This window comes from Propithecus coquereli, unplaced genomic scaffold (assembly GCF_000956105.1).
Source record: "Propithecus coquereli isolate 6110/MARCELLA unplaced genomic scaffold, Pcoq_1.0 Scaffold2, whole genome shotgun sequence".
NCBI lineage: Eukaryota > Metazoa > Chordata > Mammalia > Primates > Indriidae > Propithecus > Propithecus coquereli.
The window spans coordinates 5566857-5588346 of NW_012144966.1; the positions used below are offsets into that span (position 1 = coordinate 5566857).

General features: G+C 39.0%; 1 protein-coding gene across 1 annotated transcript in view; it reads right to left on the bottom strand.

The window, feature by feature from the left end:
• Positions 1–745: 745 nt before the first annotated feature.
• POP1 (processing of precursor 1, ribonuclease P/MRP subunit (S. cerevisiae)) overlaps positions 746–21490 on the bottom strand; it is a 34187-nt gene continuing 13442 nt past the window's right edge. Inside the window, exons 7-16 of the mRNA XM_012643566.1 lie at positions 21141–21328; positions 20072–20328; positions 19870–19963; positions 16757–16868; positions 16070–16189; positions 12765–12880; positions 10334–10525; positions 9044–9198; positions 4023–4382; positions 746–2949 (exon numbers count right to left, since the gene is read on the bottom strand). Of these exons, the coding sequence (XP_012499020.1) occupies positions 2295–2949; positions 4023–4382; positions 9044–9198; positions 10334–10525; positions 12765–12880; positions 16070–16189; positions 16757–16868; positions 19870–19963; positions 20072–20328; positions 21141–21328 (2249 nt within the window). The 3' untranslated portion in view covers positions 746–2294. The remainder of the gene's footprint in view (positions 2950–4022; positions 4383–9043; positions 9199–10333; positions 10526–12764; positions 12881–16069; positions 16190–16756; positions 16869–19869; positions 19964–20071; positions 20329–21140; positions 21329–21490) is intronic.

The window sequence follows — 21490 nt, forward strand, 5'->3', positions numbered from 1 at the left end:
GAGTGTTCAGCTCACAACTCTGCCTTTTAGGATACTTTCTGACTTTGTGAACCCTGAAACTGCTGCCCACTCAACAAGAGGTCAGGGGCCACATCGGACTTTTTTGGTAGCTATGTGGCTCTTGTCCTGTATCATGGGGTGCCTGGTAGGATCAAAACAAACACAGCAATCAATCCAATTGCCATAGAAAGTAAAGCCATTCCTTTATCAGTCTTTTTTAATGCATATGTGCAGATTGTCACAGTTCTTCAGAGTCTATTCTGTAAAACTAATGTTCTCTGGACAAGAGGTATGCAAAAACAAAAACACAAAAAGGTGTGTGGGGTGGAGTCCAAAAGATTTCTTTCCTATAGAAATTTGCAGAGACTTGACTACGCTAATATTCATTGTGAGTCTGCAATAGAATACTGTGTGTAGCTTTTCCCAAATTTATTTAGTCATGAGACACTTTTTTCCAGGAACAGGTGCAGGAACTGGTACTCCCAGGAATACATTTTAGGAATGCTAGTCTATTTTTTCAGTGCACAGCTTTCTGACCTGTCACCCACAAAGCAGAGTGATTGCAAATGTGTCCTGTACCCTGTAAAGGGGCCAGTGCAGTGGGCCCCAGCAGGGTGCAGTACAGAATGAGGTTAGGTGACTACATGGCACGATCAGACTTCTGCCATCAAGTGAGCTAAGCTGCAGATGAAGTGACTTTGAGCCTAGAAAACAAATAAGAAATGGTCCAATAAATATTCACAACTGAACATCAGGCGACATTTTAATTTATTCTGTTTACAGATGCCACTTAGTTACACTGGGTTTTTTTTTTTTCAGTCTTGTTTGGGTTGAACCCAAAGGTATTCAGAGGCATGGTGGAAGCAAAAACATCAGGTATCTCATTGGCTCAAGGTACTTTCTGACTACTTAACATTCGCTGCATCTTTCCCCAAATTCATCACCCACAGAGACATTTACTGCCAAATGCTACTGCAAAAACCCAGTGCGTTTACAAGAAATAATGCCAACTGAACATTAAAATTAAAAAAAAAAAAACACTAAGGCTCTGCTAGAAATTTATGGCAAGAAAGTAAGGACTGAGGGTACGAGTGAGACATACATGGCCACTAAAAGTTGATGAGCCACTGAGTTTCTCTGCAGGTGGAAAAAAGCAATGATGAGCCCACTCTTCCTATGGGACAGAATAAGTGCTTTCTTTTACACCCTGCTCAAAACCTCAGGTGGACAATGTGACAGCTTCAGTGTGGACAAGCAGCTTGGCATTTTAGTTGTCACCTTGCAGAGGCAGCTACCGTGCTGTAGAGCTACATTGCCCAAGCATGTTCCTAAGAACACTGAGCCTACAAAGCACTCTTTATAAAAGGAATTTGGGGATCAAAACCATTTAGAAAATACTGTACACTATTATGTACTTCCTGGAGCTTCACAATGCACATTATTGCACAGAAATTACCAGAAGTCCTTTAAGGAAGAAATGCTTAACTTTGTGAATCCCAGAGTTTCCCAAATCAACACGACCTTGGAATCTTTTTTTTTTTTTTTTTGGTAACATATTTCATAGAACATAGTGAGAGAAATGTTCCTCTATGGCTTTGGAAAATTGTTTACAGAAACAAAAAAAAATTAATTTTTTTTACTTAAAAAAATTACTTAACTCCTAGGATCAGGTGTTGGCCAACAACAAAGAGGTCAGTTGAAGGGTTATAAAGGCACGGACTCCATTTCTAATTCCAGCCCAGCACTTTTGCCAGAACCTGAACCTGCCTGAAAACAAGCGGAAATCAATTGTCTGTTTCTTTCTTTCTTTGTGGCACAAGGTGTTGGGCACACTGATCATAGTACAGAGTTGCACGTGGCCCACCAGGGGCCTGTGTTTCCTTGGTACAAAGGCCAAGTGTTTACAGTCTTTCCTCTTCTGTAACAATCAAATCATTAAACATCAATCGTTGCCTATCACATGACTAGAGGCTTTTCAAACAGACCTGACAGACCTTTGTTCCTAACAAAATAAAAGGAGATGATAACATGTACAGCTTCTAATTATTTTCAGCAAGAATTACACACACCGAGAGATCATAATACAAAGCTTTTGGCTATACATGCCAAGTAATTTATAAGTATTACAGCAAGGACAGGGAAAGATGAAAATAAATGAGATTACTGGAATGACGTAAACATTTCATCATTTGCATAATATATCATTTTTTAATCTTGTTCCCAGGGAATTTCACATATTTTGAAACAAAAGACAGGGAAAACAGGACCGTCCAACTGTGGGATATAAACCACATTCATACCTCAATAGCAATTCTCGCAAATCGATACTGCAGAGAGGCGGGAGGCCTCAGTATCACCAAGCCCCTCTCGGCTGCTGGCTGGCTAGACAGCATATCCAGCAAGCCTGTCAAACTAACAAACCCCAGGGCTTCTCCACAGCCAACAGCCATGGAAAAATCTCCCTGAGTGACAAAGCCTAGGAGAGCTCTGGAGCAGTGCGAAGTCACACTCGGGAGAGGGCCTGACCACAGCCCCAGAGTCAGAGCTTCCTGCCCGGGTGCAGGATCTCCCAGTGCCAGGCCCTCAGAAATGGCATGTCCCCGCTTTTGCCTTCTCTCCATTTTCTTCTTTTCGTTCTGTTTCAGGATCTTGCTCTTGAATGGGTCACTGTGTTTGGATTCCTGGGGCCCACAGTAATGCCTATCCTGACTGAGCTGGAGGAAGTCGTCCTTGGCTGGAACACAGATCATGGTGTGCGGCTCAGGGCTGCCCTTCCTGAGCAGGGACAGGCTGACCCACACCAGGGCCCGGGGGAAGTGGTCCACGATAGACAGGCAGGCCTCTTCGGTCAATCCTTGCTGGCCTCTGCTGGGAGCTCGCCGGGCTGCCCGACTGTCCCCAGGACTGGGCCCGCACCAGGCTGACAGTTGCTTCAGTAATTTTCTACTCCTACATGAAGATGAAGACACACATTTGAGGATATTTCATTCAAGGAAAAAATATACAATTAGAATATTAGACATTGCTAGAGTTAATTTGATTTTTTAATACTATAAGAAAGTATCAAAACAATAATTTTTTAAAAATTAAAAATACACTTTAATACATTTTAGTAATGATAATTTTCTATGTGTCTGCCATTCTGAAACTGAAGGACTAAACATTTAAGAAGTTAAAAACAGAGAAAAATAAGACACTTAGATAAAATTTAGGATTGTCTTTTTTTTTTGAGACAGAGTCTCACTCTGTCACCCAGGCTAGAGTGCTGTGATGTCAGCCTAGCTCACAGCAACTCAAACTCCTAAGCTCAAGCAATCCTCCTGCCTCAGCCTCCCAAAGTGCTAGGATTACAGGCATGAGCCACCATGCCCAGCCAAAATTTAGGATGGTAATCCCAGTGAGAAGATGAGAATAAAGAGAAGCTAATATTTTCATGAGTAAAGAAACTTTAAGGGACAATTATATATAAAGTAAAAAAAAAAGATAAGACATTATGAGGTTACTATACAGAAAAATAAGTATGAGGCTAGAGGGAAGAGCACTTTTTAAAAATCAGAGCACAGAATATAAGGTAGCTGATAAGCAGAACTTAGCCTGCAGCAGTACTGTGAGGACACATTGTACATGGTAGCCTCTAAGGCTAGGACAATATTACATTAAATGTGTTGCTAATCTACCATGAAATACATATACTTCAAAAGGAACTAGAAGAAATCTAATTCAGTGATTTAAAGCAAAGAGTCTGCTTGATCAGACTAAATAAGTCAGAAAAAAAATGCCTTGGTTTAGATCTACTGATGACAGTATTTTAAATCATTTCATCAATTACTACCATGCCCTACATCAAATGTTATTAAGCTATTTCCCTCTATGAAATATCAAAAGACTGACTTTCCCTTCCAGAAAGTCCATAAATTCAGTTGGGTTTTGCATAAAGGAACAGTGAGAACTTTTATATCCTGTAGCCTGTTCAATATTAAAATAAGCAACCCAAAATGTGTCCAGAAGTCACCTACACTTACCTAAGAACGCAGAGTTGACTACCAGTGGCAGCAACACGGTTCTCACTGACATCCTGGTCTATTACCCTCTCGGCCCCTGCCTGGTCTCGACACTCTGTGTCCATCACTTCTTCTGGCTCCGTGGAGTGGTTTAGGGATGTGCCCACTTCATCAGATAGCTGAGTTTTTTCAGGCATGGGAGTACAAGACACTTCATATCTTCTTAGGTCACTCTCCTCACAGGGTGGAGATGAAACTACAGAAGATTCTTTGTGGGAATGGACTCTCAACTCCCAGTCTTGCGTTAACTGCTCCCAGGGACAGCAGAAAGGGGCCAGAGTGCCAAGCTTAACATAGTTGGGCCGTTTGGCAGGAGGGCGTCTAATGAAAAACAAAGAGGAGAACCAATGTTGAACGATTTAGTATTGGACAATTAAAATAATTATGGCCATCTCTATAAGCAAACAACAAAAAACTTTCCAAGAAATACATGATAAAGAATAATAAATAATCAATTCTACTGGCCAAGCTTTTATGTTTTCTTTGGTCTTTAATCGATAACGCATCTACAATGAAGCCCCATGTGGCTACTGAAAAGCTCCTAGTAACTGGTGCTCCTACAGGGGTGCAATGACCTGCCTATCTATTTACAAGGTTCTAAGTTCAAGATTATAGTGAAGTTATCTCTCTCTTGACTTCTAGCGACCCAGCTGCCCTCCTCAAAGACAATATCATTATCAGTTCCTTATGTATCCTTCCAGAGACATTTTATGTATATACAAGCAATATACATATTTCTTTCTTTTTACTTATTTTTACACAAACGGTGGCATACTAGATACAGTACTTTTTGTTTAATTTCACTTTTTTCATTTAACAAAATATCTTGGAGATCACTTTATATCAATACAGAAAGCTCTCTCATTCTTTTGTAAAAGGTTCTGTTATTTTATTCCATCACCTGAATATGCCCTAATTTATTTAGACTGTCCTCTACTGAAGGACATTTTGGTTACTTTCAAGCTTTTGTTTCCACAAACAATGCTGCACTGAATGACCTTGAACATGTTTGCACAGGTATATCCGTAGGATAAGTTCCTGGGAGTGGAACTGCTAAGGCAAGGAGTGTTGGCTTTTCGATTTTGACAGATAATCATCCTCCCCAAGGGTGATACCAACTGACCCTTCCAGCAATGTATAAATGAAGTAGAACCTTTGAGAAATACTATAAGCTAATGAAAACCAGGGCCTGACCCCAAGAAGTAGGTATTGGCTGGCTGTTGGCCATTCTGGCCCAGAGTACTCTCAGCAGTCCAAGACTACATCCTCAGGTGATGGTCTACTCTGGAACAGACCATACATTCCTTCCCTCATTTACTTCTTAACATGTGTTGTGTCCTAGGACCACAAATGGAAATGAACCTGTAGGCTTGATCAAGGGGGTTTACTCTTAGCCTGAGCCTATACTCTCAAGTTTGAACCTCTCTGGAGGTGTACTGGCCTCCTAGGAGAGGCAGTTGATCAAACACTCCCAGGTACTTGCCTCACCCAGAAACCTTTCAAAGTCCAAAGAGATAACCATGTAGACCCATTTCAACCCCTTGAATAGAAAACTCGTGTTATTCACAGCCTATGTAGTGCTGCAATGCAGTGCAGGAGAACACAGTATTCTCACAAACCACTTTCAGCTTTATAGATCTATGTGGAATAACAAGTAAAAAAAAGTGGGATTTGAAATTATAATTTCTAAAGCTTAAAGATAATCTAGAGAAGTAGAGAAAATTCCTAGTTCAAGCTGAGAAAAACAATAAGAACAGGATACTAAGGTGACAGATACAATCTTGAATTTTGGTTAGGCTTTTAAAGAAAAAGTATCTCCTTCATCCCAGAAGAAAGGTAAATACGATTTAAACAAATTCTCCCAAAATGTCACATATAAATCAAAGAGATATTAGGTCACGAGGTAGAGGGAGGTACTTGCCACGTTCCCTCTGCTCTCAGCATACAGCAGTATTAGGTGAAGTGTGAGAATACACACAGCAGGAGGTCAGGGGTGGGGGTCTGGGGTCAGAAATGGCTTACTGTTTTGTAGAACAGTTTCATTTTTTTCTACTAATATAAGTTCAGGCAAGACTGGAATAATAATGACAATAGCTGATACTTCTTGAGCACATGCCACTGCTGTTCCAAGTGCTCTATAAATTTTGACTTATTTCATCCTTGCACAGAGACAAGCTAGGGTTTTCACTGAATTCACTTTCTCTTCTTCCTGAGCACACTGCTAGGTTACACGTCCTCACTTTCCTTGTGGCCAGGAAAATCTGAGTGGAAGTGACATGCTCACTACTCCTAGGCCCACCCATATTCCTCCATGCTCTTCCTCCCTCACCCAGCTGCATGCAAAAGACCCCTTGGCCCCAGGGAAACAGTGAAACCACAGGACAGAAGGTGCCCAGATCTCTGAAACCCCAGCCCCTGGTCAAGAACATCACACTCAACTGTTCCGCAAGTGAAAAATAAAACTCTTATTGTGTTAAACCACTGAAATCTGGGTGGCCCGGTTGCAGCCGACTCTCCAGTGACCCCACGCCAGCACCTAAGTGGCAAAACACAGCTGAGGAAGACCACGCAATGGTCCTGAATAGTCTTAATTTATAAACACAAATCTCAGCTGGATGCTCTCATACATTTCTTACTTATCTGTTATATTTCTCCAGTCAATTCGATCTTCCACTCTCCCAAAAACTGTTTACATCAATTCTTCTCTCCTCCTCTTACTGCTGGCTGATAATCTCCCCTCTTTTCCATGAAGACAGTCACAATCAGGAGAGTGCTATCTAATCTCCCACCACAGAATCTAACCTACCTAAATCTGTGTTGAGATTGCAGAGGCAGCCTAACTGCCTAGTGTAGTGGAAGAACAGAACCTGATCCTACCAGATGCCATCCCCTCTTCCCTCTTCAAGGGCTTTGCTGTTGCATTTTATCCTCCCTCCCCTTTTCTGGGTCCCCCCACCCACCAGCCTAGAAACATTGCTTCCATCAAGAATATAAGCTCCATGAAGGCAGGGAAAGACTTGTCTGCCCTGCCCCTGCTGGAGCCCCAGTGCCTAGAATGGTGTTTGACACACATAAGCTCTAAATAAATATGTGCTAAATGAATGAATAAATCAGACAAATATGTAAAGATGTACACAGGAAGATGTTTACAGAAGCACATAGCAAAAAACTGGAAATAACCTAAAGGGCCACTGATAAATTATTGTACATCCACACTGTACTCCTATGTGACCATTCAAAGTTATATTCTGAGCAAGAGCTGGCAGGCTATGACTCACAGACCAAATCTGGCCTGCTGTCTGTTTTTGTACAATCCATGGGCTTAGGATGGTTTTTACATTTTTAAATGGTTGGAAAAAAAACCAAAATAATAATATTTTATGACACATGAAAATTATATGAAATTCAAATTTGAGTGTCCATAAATAAAATGTGATTGGAACACAGCCATATTCATTCGTTTATATGTGATCTGTGGCTGCTTTTGTGCCACAAAGGCGGAGCTGGATAGTTGCCACAGAGACTGCAGGGTCCACAAAGCCAAAAATATTTATCATCTGGCCCTCCACCAAAAACGTTTGCCAATACTTGGTTTACAGTCATATTTTTTGATACAGAAAAACTATCCATAATACATTGTTAAATGAAAAAGGCAGGTTTCAAAATGGTATATACAGCACCATTCTTTTTAAAAAAATTTGTACCTATGGAAAATTTACATGAATAAAGAAACTTTAAAAGAGTGAGAAATAAGCATTATTGTCAATTATTATTTAACAAACACACAGAAGACCCTCAAGTACATATTATACACATGGCACAAGGGTATACAACACATGATCACTGCCCTCAAATACGTGGTAAGCTAGCAATCCAGTCATGTATTATCATTTATTCACTTACTCATTCATTCATTCATTTATTCATCCATCACTCTACAAATGGTTTGGAAGCCAGGCACTCTGTCTCTATGGTTGCAGCAGTGAACAGGAAAACACAATTCTGCCCTGATGGAGCTCACAGTTGAGGAACTAGAACATTCAATTACTCAGTTATTCTTCAGACAACAAATAAAAGCTGTCAAGCCCTACTGTGCAAAAGGCACTGGCTAGACACTGCAGATGCCATGAGAGAGAGTCTCTGTGCGTCAAGGAGCCTACAATTCAGTGAGAAACACAGGTTTCTGATGTCAGAACATAGTTCACAATATAAAGGAAATAAAGGCCAGGCTGTGGCTCACACCTATAATCCTAGCACCATGGGAGGCCGAGGTGGGGGGATCGCTGGAGCCAGGAGTTCGAGGTTGCAGTGAACTATGATGACACTACTACACTCTAGCCAGCGTGACAGAGCAAGACTCTGTCTCAAAAAATTAAATAAAAGAAAGAGAAGAGAAGAGAAGAGAAGAGAAGGAAGGAAGGAAGAAGGAAAGAAAGAAAATAAAATCCTTCATTGGCCACACTTCCAATGAAAAAAGAAAAGTCTAGATGTATAGATACTAAAATATAAAAACAGTGCTTAGGTTTCTGGATGGCAGGACTATACCAGTTTATAAAGTATTGTTATATATTTCTATAGTTTCATTAAAAGTATATAAATATGTATTATTTCTATAATCAGTTTTTTAAAAAACACAATTTCCATGGGGTGGGGATCTATTAGTAGGACTCTATTAACAAGTGTCTGAAGCTCACATCCAGTTTAGGTGTACTCCAGGATCGATGTAGGCAAATAACCAGGAGAAGGGTTTGTACAATAACCCAGATGGGCCTACAAAAGCCTGACAGACATAAGACAATCTCCTGACTTAATATCTTCTTAATTACTTCTCAGGAATGCTGAACTCAAGGAAAAGTCTACAAAAACTCCACATTATAGAACAGGAGTTACCAAAGCCATCCCAAACACTGCTGGCTAATTTGCGTAGGCACTTCTTCTCTTCACCGTAAGACATTATCAAACTAGAGAAGCTAGTTTCTTACCTTTTATACTTTTCAAGAAGATTCTTAGCTTGCTCTTCAGCAAACAGAATCCCAGCAGGGCAGTCTGGGAAATCACCTGGAATGTTAGGTGACCTTTTATACTGAGAATGTACTACAGCCTCTTTCAATCCTCCAACTCTTGCACCTCGATAGATCTAAAGGAAATGTCAAAAAAGTTATTGTCAATTTACCAACTTAAAGTGGAATTGCTTAATTGTTTATATAAGAAAAATGGGAAACAGTCTAAATGCCCATCAAAAGGAGAATAGATAAATACATTGTGGGATAATCCTACAATGGATTACCATACAATAATAAAAATGAATGAAATCGAACTTCATTGATGAACATGGAAATATCTTGATGCCAAATGAATATGGCAAGTTGCAAAAGCATATATACAGTGAAGTATATTATACTTTTAAAACATGTCAAATAGAGTTATTTTATTGTTGGATATATACATACTGAATAAAGCTATAAAAATATTTATAGTAGTGACAAACATCAAAATCAGAATAGCGATTGTTTTAGAAGGAAAAAGGGACATGAGATTGGAGATAGGTACACAGGGTACTTCCAATGAATCTATAATGTTCTATTTCTTAAGCTGGATGGTGGGTGAAGGGTACATAGGTATTTATTATATCACTATATATTCTTTTTTGTATGCTTTAAATATTTCATAATAAAAAAACTAAGTAGAATGATTTAAAAATATTTCCACTCCTAAATGATTCATTAAACGTCCCTTGCATGAGGCATGCTAAAAATTAAGTCCCAGCATGAATCTAACAGTCTTACATGTCTTTTACACTCTCTAGCATCAAAGTCATATTTAAAATAACCAGGAAGAAAAAAGCATTAAATTTTAATAAAATTTTTAGCTACAGCTGATAAATAGGAGCATATGGTTTTAGTTAACATTTTTTAAAAACAAAAAATGTATTCTATACATCTGTAAAAGTTAAGTCTTTTGCTTCTAAACTATAACAAATTTCTTCAAGTTAAAGACCTCTACACTCTTTTACCACTACTATTCAAAAATAAGGCTACTTTAAAAACCTCAACAATTCACAATATGTCAGCACAGGTCTTATCATGGGAACCTGGCTCCGGGGACTGTATGTATGAAGTATCTTGTATCCAGGGTTATAGCTCTAAGGGTAGAGACATACCATTCAAGTTCTAAGTTGTATAATAAAGCCTGGAACATTATCAACACTTAGTATTGATTAGAAATGTATTTTAAATGTTGCAACTATTAGTCAAAATCAAAAAGTAACTTACAAATGGAATCCAGAAAGCCATGCCCCATCCCTTTGGGAGCAGGACATCCCAGCCACTTCCCCAGCCTAGTCGGTCTTCACCAGTCACTTTTCCTGGCTGCTGAATCAAAAGTATAGGTATCTTGGATTCACAGGGACCTAAAACAAGCTGTGACCCAGGCACCAGCAATTCACTTCTCATCCGGTTTAAATCCTAAAGTGGAAGAAAATAATTCAAGACAAACAACCCTAGTCTTCTAGGAGATTCTACTGGGTCCCCCTAATAGCAGCTTTAGAAAGGTAAATGCTCTTTGAAAAAGCAAGAAAAAAGTTCTCAATAAATAAATGCAAGCCATTTCAAATATAAGGTAGTCTTCCTACAGATAAAGATTTTCCTCTATACAAGTGCTTTGGTAGAAAAGGCCAAATTATCTTAAATATGTTAAATTTGTGCTAGAATATACTACATGATTCAAAGTTAAAAAATAATATACTTTCATTCTGCTAATCTCTTATATCAAGATTAATCTTATGTTTTGATACTGTGTCTCTACATTTATTTTAAGATTTTTTGGCATGAAGTAAAAAAGGTACAAACAAGTGAAAACTTCTCAAGGATGCGCAACTGGAAAAATACCCTGGCTCTTGGTAAAATTTCTCACCAGGTCTTAAAGATTTAAAATAGAAGGTGCTATAAATTACTGTTAAGGAGAATGTAGGGAGTAGATAACAACATCCTTTCAGACTTTTCTTGGAGCTGTAAAAAGAGATTAATAGTTAGGTAAGAGGGCTATCACTCAATTTAGAAAAACTGTACAAAAGACTGCCTTCATGCTATGAGGTCTAATTGCTACCTCATGAATGGTCTTCAAGCCAGGTCCGAGTCCTAATTCTTTTTTTTTTTTTTTTTTTTTTACCTTCACTTGAGTTTCTATACCATCTCTATGTTGGTAATTCCAAAATATATATCTCTTTAGCCCTGACTTTTCCTCCTGGGATAGAAACCTGTCTCCTAGGCCTCTGCTCCTGGGGAGTCCCATAGCCTCTAAACTCAGTTTACTCAAGACTGAACTCGTCATCTCTCCCACTGTACCTGCCTTCCTCCTGTGTTCCCCACTGAGCTGAAGGATGCCACAGTGCACACACTTCACTCATTCATCCATTCGAATATTTACTGAGCACCTCTTATGTGCCAGGCACTTTTCTAGAACGAGGTAATATAGCAGTGAGCAAGTCAGATGTGGCTCTGGCTCTCTTTAAGCTGAGATTCTAAACCAAGCTAGAATGTTAGTATTAAAAACTAATCTACATGTGTCCTCCCTTCTTACTGCCCATCTTCTATCTAACCACCATGTCTGGTCAATTTTACCTTCCGGGAATATGTATTAAACCCCAACCCCTCCACTTCTGCCACACTGCCACAAGTCAGTCCCCCATCATGTCATACCTGGATTATTTCAAGGGTCTCTTTTAAGGCCATCCAACCCCATGATGCTCTCTCCAGCTCTCCTGGCCCCATCCTTACCCCTAGCCTAGTCCCTCCTCCACACTGCTGCCAGAATGAAATCTCATCATGTTGTGACCTGCCTTAAAACCTCCAAGGGTGCCCTACATCTCCATTCCAAATCCTTCAGATGCCTCAGGGTCTTTTATGCTCTGGCTCTCATTTCTCTCTTCAGTTTCATTTCTTGCCCCCCACCTCAACTCCATGCTCCTAATCTACTGGGAGATTCACGAACACATCACCCTTTTTCAGGCTGGGCCCCTGCACACACTGTTCTCATTTCCTGCAATTTTTTTTCCACTGCAGCCTTGACCCTGCCCCGGAGAAGTCTGGTTAATTCTATCTCCCGCCTGAGACTCAGCTCAAATACCAGCTCCTCCATCCAGGAAGCCAGCCTCAATTTCCCCAGTGTGGCTCAGTACCCCTTCTATAGGCTTCCTCAGTACGCTGTACTTCTTCGATCAGATCCCAGTGATTTATCTCAGCACTTAATACAATGCCTGGCCCTGGTGGGAGTTCAATCACAGTGAAATTAAAGACAGAGAACATTTAAGAGGAAAAAAAAACAATAAAAGAAAAACATATTTAAACCACGAGATCATCATTTCAAACAAAAGTTTTGTATTCACTTTTTCTAAAGATTATTCTTATTTTGTCCCTAAGAACAGGAAAAAAAGTCACAGTATATATCCTTATTCTTAGATTTTTATTCTTAGGTAATATATAAGATCCTCATCTTATTCTTAGATTCTTATCCTTATTTGTAGATTATCCCTAAGAACAGGAAAAAAAATTACAGTATGTATCATGAGTAAGGTATCAACAAATTGTTTGAAAATAAAAGCAAGTCTATGGGATTCTACAAAGTATGAACTTTTTATGGTCTATAGAATGACAAATTTAACCTGTCATTCAAGACTCTACCAATAATCCTTACACTATTAGTTACCTGATCCGAGATTTTATTCTCTGTGACACTCTTACAGATATCTTGGTTCCAGATAAAGCTATGTGTACATTCCACAGGCACACCCTCCAGAAGCAGCTGTCTAACTTTCTCATTATCTAAGAAGGAAAAGAAATAGCCTTCAAACCACATCCTTTAGATTAATGAAGTCAAACTCTAAAAGTTGGCAGAACTTTTGTCACAAGACAATATTTTACAGGTATTTACTTAACTTCTTTAGAAGAATTTACTTGATAAGAAATTAAGTTATTCTTATAGTTGGTTTCATAATTCATGAAATAGCAAAGGCTCCTAAACTTCTTTGATATTTATTTTTTATGTATAAGATGCAAATATTATAATATTAAATTGCCTCTATTTAGCAGTCTTTAGTCTTTTTGGCACCAGGGACTGGTTTCATGGGAGACAATTTTTCCAAGGATGGGGGGCGGAGCTCAGGCAGTGATGAGAGCAATGGGGAGCGGCTATAAATACAGATGAAGCTTCAAAGCTTCCCCCGCTCACCCCCCCCTGCCCCCGCCACTCACCTCCTGCTGTGCAGCCCCATTCCTAAGTTTCACTTTTCCAGGGGCATAGGGGGCGGTGAGGGCGGAGCTCAAGCAGCAGTGTGGCCTGGTTCCTAAAAGGCCATGGACCAGTACTGGTCTGCAGCCCAGGGGTTGGGGACTGCAGCTCTATAGAAATGACTAATTTCACATTTAAGATAATCAAATTCTAGGAGCCACTGCAGAGGCGAACAATTCCTTAATAATATGCCATATTATAAGCACAAGGCATATTTTAGCCACTGGCTCCAGGACTTTGTATCATTCCTAAACCAATGGTGGTGAGCCAACAGGTATCATCCTCTTCTGGCCCATATTTCAAGTCTCTGATTACTCATTTTTATTGAACTACCTATTCCTTTCTGTAAAATGTAATTTTTTTATTCCTTTAAAATAAGCAGATTTTCTATAAAACATGGTATTTCGCCCTTTTAAATAAGCCACACCATACTAGAAAGTACTCTAATAAAAAGCAGAAGGAACTTTTTCTTGATGGAAGAGACTTCTTACATGTGGTAATTTAATCATTAGGGGGGAAAAAAATCTTCCAAATCTTATTTTGTTGGACTGAAGAATAAGGAAAAAAGTTAGACAATTTACGAGTTTGGGTTATGGTTCGAAAATGCCAACACAGAAACATCATTCAAAGGCACATACCTGTGTGGGTCTGATGACTGGAAAAAAAGTAAGTTAGAAGTGACTGGGCCATAGTGTGACAGATTTCAGGGGAGAAACATCAGAGAAAATTAAACTGATGAAAAGATCTGAAATGAAAGCTGCTTAATTAAAAGCCACAGTGCTTCAGTACACTGCTCTTCCTCATGGAGATAATAATCAACAAACTGTCAAGTAACAGTGCTGTGTGCTGCGCAAGTTCACATGGCCTGGCTAGGCACAGACAAGCTCCCTTTCCACCAGGGGTGGTCTGCCCAGAGCGCTTGTGGAGTGCTGCCACAGTTTTGAGTGACAGAATTGGGAGATCTGTCACTCAGAGATCAGTTGCTAGGGGTTGGGGGAGAGAGGGATGAATAGACAGGGTACAGAGGATTTTTAGGGCAGTGAAACCACTGTATATGATACTATTATGGTGAATGCATGTCATTATACATTTGTTAAAACCCATAGACTGTTTAACACCAGGAGTGAACCCTAATGCAAACTATGGACTTTGGGTGATGATAATGTGTCGATGTAGGTTCATCTCTGAGAATTTGCATCACCACTTCAGGTTCTTCATGTACTTTCCCTTTGAAAAACTCTCTAATTCCCAGTACGCACAAGAAGATAAAGTGTTTGTTATCTGAATCAGGCAAACCCTTCTTTATGGTTAAAGCAGTACTAGAACTGGTCTTTTTTGTCAAAGTCAAAATAGGCAGAGGATGACTTCAGATATAGAAAGACAAACTGGTAATATGTCAGAGAAATACGTTTCAGAGCGTCGTGTTGTTGAGATTCTTCTATGGATTAATCTTTTATTATTTGACTGAGCCCATCGAAGTATATTTCTAACTTTAGTTTTAAATTGTTTTCCTAGATGAGATGTCGTATTTGTTAATAATATTAGTATAATACTTATTCCTTAAAAAGTTTACTTCTCTCTATAGCTGACATACCAGATAAAAATACTTCTTCAAAGAAATTACTTAAAACAAGTTTTAATGAAATACTACAACAATAACTAACAAGATGGTAACCTTTTATAGTAGAAATTAAATCATATTTTTCAAGGTAGGCTTTAACACATAACTTCCTCATTCCAAAAAAGGATTTGATGTAGCAAGAGAAACTAAGTAGATTTCAACTATAGCTTTAAGGTGATTGTAATAGTCAACGTCTAATGGCGTAGTAAATGCTGCAACTTTTATGTTACACCAGACCCTTTTGGCATTAAAAAAGAAAAGGAAACAAAAGAAAGAGGCAATGACTCATTGATTAAAGTCTTAGGCTCCATAATTAACTAACTTACCTATATATCTTCCAACTCTTCTCTCATCCAATCTACCTTTTATGTGAGGTTCTGACCGTAATTTATTGCCCCTTTAATAAGCTCACTAAATGTGAAGAGGTAAAAAAAAAAACCTCTGAAGTTGTTATGACACAAACCTGTATTTTTTCTCCAAAAATTCACAAACTAATTTTAATTATTCTTCTAATTAATCATGTTTAAATGACAGTAAACACAATGAGATACTATTACAATTGCTGGAAATTCCAGATCACACTGAAATTTTAGCCAGCCCCCTACCCACCATCCTACACCACTCCAGCCAAAAAACTTTCTCAGGCCACTCTACTCAGTCTAAATCAAGACGTCTTACACTCCAGCACCTGGGATGGCCTTGCCAGGATTCGAACCTGGATCATCTGTATGGTCAGACAGAGGCTTCCACTGAGCACAAGACCAGCTTCGGGTGCAGATCCCTTCCTCACAATTAAAATTCTGAAACACCAGACATTTTCAGAGAACCCAGTTTGCAGAAAGACAGGTTTTGCTAGAAACTAAAAATAGAGAACTCAGAAAACAAAACAAACATAAGGATCAGGCCACATGTTTTACAGCTAAAAGACACTTCCACATATATCATTTCCGCTAATGATCATAACCACCTTATAAGGTAGGCAGGTAAAGACCACTCTAATTTTTCACAGATGAAGTCATCACTGATGTGTCAGAGACCTAACTCTTCTAATAGAACTGGATTGCTCAAAATAAGGAAAACCAGGGGTGTTTCAAGACTTTACCTTGGCATTTTTCTGGATCAGACAAAGCTTTGGACTTCTTTTGAGGCAAATTTATTCGAGGATCTCCAACTGTCAGTCCCAGAATAGTACCTGCTGGAATTTCTGCTGGTGATGTTATTCCTTTAACAACAACAAAAAGATCAAAAAAAAAGCATACAGAAAGTCATTCATAATACATACATATTTGCTTATATTTTCAAATCTTTCAGATTTTCTAATGAAACTTTCTTCTTGGGCAAATGATTTAAAAACATGTGTTCCCTTTGTTCACATCGATACTCTTAGAGAATAAATTAACATTCATAAAGAGTGAAGTTCTTGGCAAAAAACATTAAACATAAAAAGGGTTATTTTACAACATGAACACATATACTGTGAGCACAGATGCAGTCATATGCAGGTAAGCAGAGATTTTAGGTCAATACCTGGCATATGCGTTTATCTATAATATCAGAACACTAGCTATTTAGGATTTGAGCATCTCACTTGTTTGCTGTTCATAACCAAACATGAACATAGTGTCTACTCACTGAGTTCTCTTACTTGCTTCTCTGGCTACATCATAACAAACGGCAGCAAGTTAAAAGGCAACACTACATGTCAGAGGCCCAACAGCAGAAGGCTCTTTTAACCCCCTTTCCACCCTTCCTTCCCTCCCCAGTACCACCCAGTATTCCCTATGTATACCTCCCAACAATTCAAAAATGGCTTCTTGTCTGCGATGAAGGGAAATGCTATCAGGATTCTTACAGGTTTCAATCCACCAATGGTGAGGGGTCTTCTCTGTGTCCCCTCCCTCCTGAAAAATAACAATTCCTATTCATTAGACAAATAATTAATCAGAATTAATAATTTCATTATGATTGTGATACAGCCCCCACCTTTTTTTTCTGTGTGTGGGAATGAACGTGTTATAGGGGAACCAGGGAAGCTGCCACTATACTTAACATACTAATTAATGCCAGACTAATTATTCTTCCAATTAGAGACAAGGATACTGTATTACACTTCTCTCAAGATTTCCCACACCAGGAAAGTCATCCATGATTTTCAGAGGGACTACCTACCTAAGATACTTCACACTCAGTCTCTCCTGAGCACAGAACCAACAAGAGAGGCCTATTCCTCTCCCACTACCACCAACTTCATCATCTCCAATTTAAGCAATAAAACATTCCCCCATTCTTCACCAAAGAAAAATCAAACCAGTATCTTTAGAAGAAATCTTCAGATGAAGGATATATTACTACTATAGTATTCCTGAAAATGTCTAATAAGATATAAAAACACTTATATTTTTTGAGAGAACCAGAAATTGAGCAAAGTTTCTTTTTCTTTCTTTTTTTTCCGACACAGAGTCTCACTCTGTCACCCTGGATAGAGTGCAGTGCCGTCAGAGTAGCTCACTGCAACCTCAAACTCCTAGGCTCAAGCAATCCTCTTGCCTCAGCCTCCTGAGTAGCTGGGACTATAGGCACGCAATAGCTAATTTTTCTATTTTTAGTAGAGACAGGGTCTCGCTCTTGCTCAGGCTGGTCTTGAACTCCTGAGCTGAAGCAATCCTCCCGCCTCAGCCTCCCAGAGTGCTAGGATAACAGGCATTAAGCCACCACGCCTTGCCTTGAGCAAGGTTTCAAAAAGCATTTCAAGTATCATGTGCATGCCAATAAGGGAACCTACAGCCATGATTCATACTGAAGTTCACTGAAGTAGGATGTGCACCTTCAGATTCTAAAGAAGCAACTTGTAACATACGTGCTGTTTACTCACAGAAACTCAGGACGCAAAATTTAGTGGTTTAGCGTACAGGCTTTGGAATTAAACTACCTAGGTTCAAATCTTTGCTCCACAACTTATTAGCTACCTTGGAGCACCTTCTCTATGCCAGGCACTGTGCTAAGCACTGGGGACAGAGAAAGAATAGGACCAACCCTGTCTTTGCTTTCATGAAGTTCACAGTCCGAGACATGGACATTACATAAATATGCAAGCAAATCTATACATATAAAAGGAAATGTGCAAGATGCTCTGAAAACAATAGGAGGGATATAATTTAATTTGGGGGATCAGGAAACGATTCTAGAGGGAAACAATACAGATTGAAACTTGAAGAATGAGGAAGGTTCAACCAAAGAGTGGTGGAGGCAGAATGTTCAGAAGGTGGGAAAAAAACAGGTGCAAAGGCTCTAAGGGAGACAAGAACTGACACATTCTAGAACCTGAAAGACCAGCATGGCTACAGTGTGGAAGGTGTGGAGAGATGAGGCCTCAGAAGCAAGAAAGGACAGGTTACACAGTTCACAGTGAAGGCTATGACTTTTATCTTAAATACAATGAGAAGCTATTCAAAAACCTTTCATCAGAAAGCAACAAGATATGAATAAATTATTAAAAGATCACTCTGCCTCCTGCATGGAGAATAGTCTGAAAAGGGGGGAATGATGGAAGAAAGTTAAGAAGCTGCTCCAGTGTTCCAGGCAAGAGACAACAGTGGCTGAGACTAGAGTGGAGACAATGATGGAGAGCAGCCTGAGCAACATAGTGAGACCCCATCCCTACAAAAAATAAAAAAATTAGCCAGACGTGGTGGCACGTGCCTATAGTCCCAGCTACTTGGAAGGCTGAGGCAGGAGGATCGCCTGAGCCTAGGAGTTTGAGGTTGCAGTGAACTATGATGATATCACTGCACTCTAGCGCAGGCAACAGAGTGAGAGCCTGTCTCTAAAACAAAAAGATGAAGAGAAGTAGCTTTTTAAAACATCTTTCTTCTAAAAGCTCAAAATTTGTTCAGCTCTATCTTCATATTTGACCACATCAAATCTGTGAGAGGCATAGGAACTGAAAAGTTAATTATATTAAGACAGGAAAACAAACAGGCTCTGAATCCAGAGTGTCGATTCCTAATCTAGTCTCTGCGCTCTAGGCCTAAGCTGTCCAACATAGTAGCCACTAGCCACAACAAGCTATTCAAATTGAATTTTTAGCCAATTAAAATTAAATAAAGGTATAATTTGTTTGTCACTGTAGCCATATTTCAAATGCTCAATTGCTACATGTGGCTAGTGGCTATCATACAGGATAGGACAAAGGAACAGCATCCTCATAGAAAGTTCTGTTGGAAGTGCTGAGCTACACATAATGCTCTTATCCTTTCTAGGAATCATAAAACTAGCCTCAGAAAACATGCAACCCACAAGTACAAACACACAAATACTGGCACACAATTTCAGAAATTTTAGGGACTCCCCACCTATGAAACAGAAGTTAAGACCCTTCTACAAGACTCACGGCTACAAGAGCAGTCTGTATTTAAATAAGCACAGTCAATTTATTTATCGTATCCACTCAGATGTGTTCTTCTAGGAGAAGTAGCACATAAAATCTTTGATAATAAGCATAAGTAGGGAAATAAGCATTTAAAAGCCATAGCCCAGGATGGGTGTAGGGGCTCACGCGGCCAAGGCAGGAGGATAGCTTGAGGCCAGAAGCTCAAAATTAGCCTGGGCAACATAGCGAGACCTTGTCTCTACAAAAAATAAAAAAACTAGCCAGGTGTGGGTGCCTACACCTGCAGTCCCAGCTACTTGGGGGGCTGAGGCAGGAGGATCACTTAAGCCGAGGAGTGAGCTATGAACGTACCATCGCATTCCAGCCTGGGCGACAGACAGAGCAAGATCCCAGCTCTTAAAATAAAAACAAAAGCCATAGCCCAAAACGTTACCAAATTACATATTAGGTTTCACAAATTTGCCAAGAAAAAGAAGACTAGAATAAAACATTACAGTCATGTTTACTCTTACCATGTGGACAGAAGCAGTTTTCAGCGCCTCAGTTAGGATGGAGTGGGAAAGTGGACCAATCAGCCGGAATCTGTTCATCTCCATCGTCAAATCACTAAAAAAGAGAAAAAGTCTTAAAATGGAAACTGCCATCACATACAATGTCTATGCCACTGGCAAAAATGAATCTTCACTGAAAATGTTCAGCAAATTCAACCCGTACCTGATTATAATGCCTGTGGTTGGAGAGATCCAAGAATATGGTTGACATGGATCTCTAGTTCCATCACCGACAATTTTTTTAATTGGTTTAGAATTTTCTCCATCATCTTTCCTTTTTCTTTTCTTGCCGATTTTCTCATCAAGCAGTTCAGTCTGGCTTTTTTCTTGGGATGGTGTCAGGAGTGGATCAGGGATGCACACGGCTAATTTGATGGGTTCCACACAATGACACGCTGCTTTTATTTCCTCTAAGATATCCTAAGGATATATTTAAACATTTACTTTTAAATTTTGAAATTTAAACATATTCTTACAAATTTAGTTGGTTTAGTTTATATTATTTTTTTATCCCTTTAAAAATTCACATTTGTTATTCCTTCACAAATTAAATTTATCATCATCAAAAGCCTTTTTTGGTTTTTCTAAGTAGTGCATGGTACTTGAAACAACATAATCTGGCCAAATGTAAAAAAAGAAAGCACTGAGTATGCTAAAGAAGGGAAGCTAAGCTAAATACAGTGTGAAAAATAATCGGAATTATTCAAAACAGTTTCTTATTATTAAAAAGGCTCTACCAAGCACCTAGTTATGAGAGAACCAATTCGGGAATAATGAAAGCACTAGTCCAAATTCAACACTTCAAATCATTAGCTTAAGGTTGGTTTTCATCTCCACTTCTGCTTATGACTTACTAAAAAATGAGAGGTCAAGATTTGCTTCATTCTAGAAGATGAACAAGTTCTGGGGATCTTATGTACAGCATGGGTGGTGATGGACGTGTTAATTAATTTGACTGTGGTAACCATTACACAATGTTTATGTATATCATATCATCACATTGTATATCTCTGATATATTCAAATTTTATTAATTAAATGTTTTAAAATGAAAAATTAAAATTAAAAAAATTTTTAATTTGCTTCATTCAATATTTACACAATTCCCTTCCCATCCAAATATCTAACTATCAGGCAAACTTTCATACTATTTAAATTTCTAAAGTATTGATGACCAATGGTAATTAAGAATGTAGTAATAGAATGATGGAAAAATAACATGAAGGATTGTACCTGTTTAAGAGTTGGATGCAGCCAGATCCACAACTGTCTGCCCTCAGAAGTATCACTAGAGGTCCTCTTAGGCTTCCAGATAAATGTAACAGGCCCAAGCATTTCTCTGGGATATTTATTTGCCTGGTAAAGCACCAGGCTTCCTTGGCGCTTTCCAGATAAGCAGTGAACTGCTGCAAACGTCAATCCTGACATAAACAAAAGCAAAATTCCACGATTCCAAGTGTTGAGACTGCAATCCTATTTCCTGACAGCCATACTGTTATTTAGTATCAATAAATATCAAATTATTAATAAATAATCCAGGTGAAGTTTTGGTTTTGAGCGTTGCTTAGATCAAAACCTGGCAC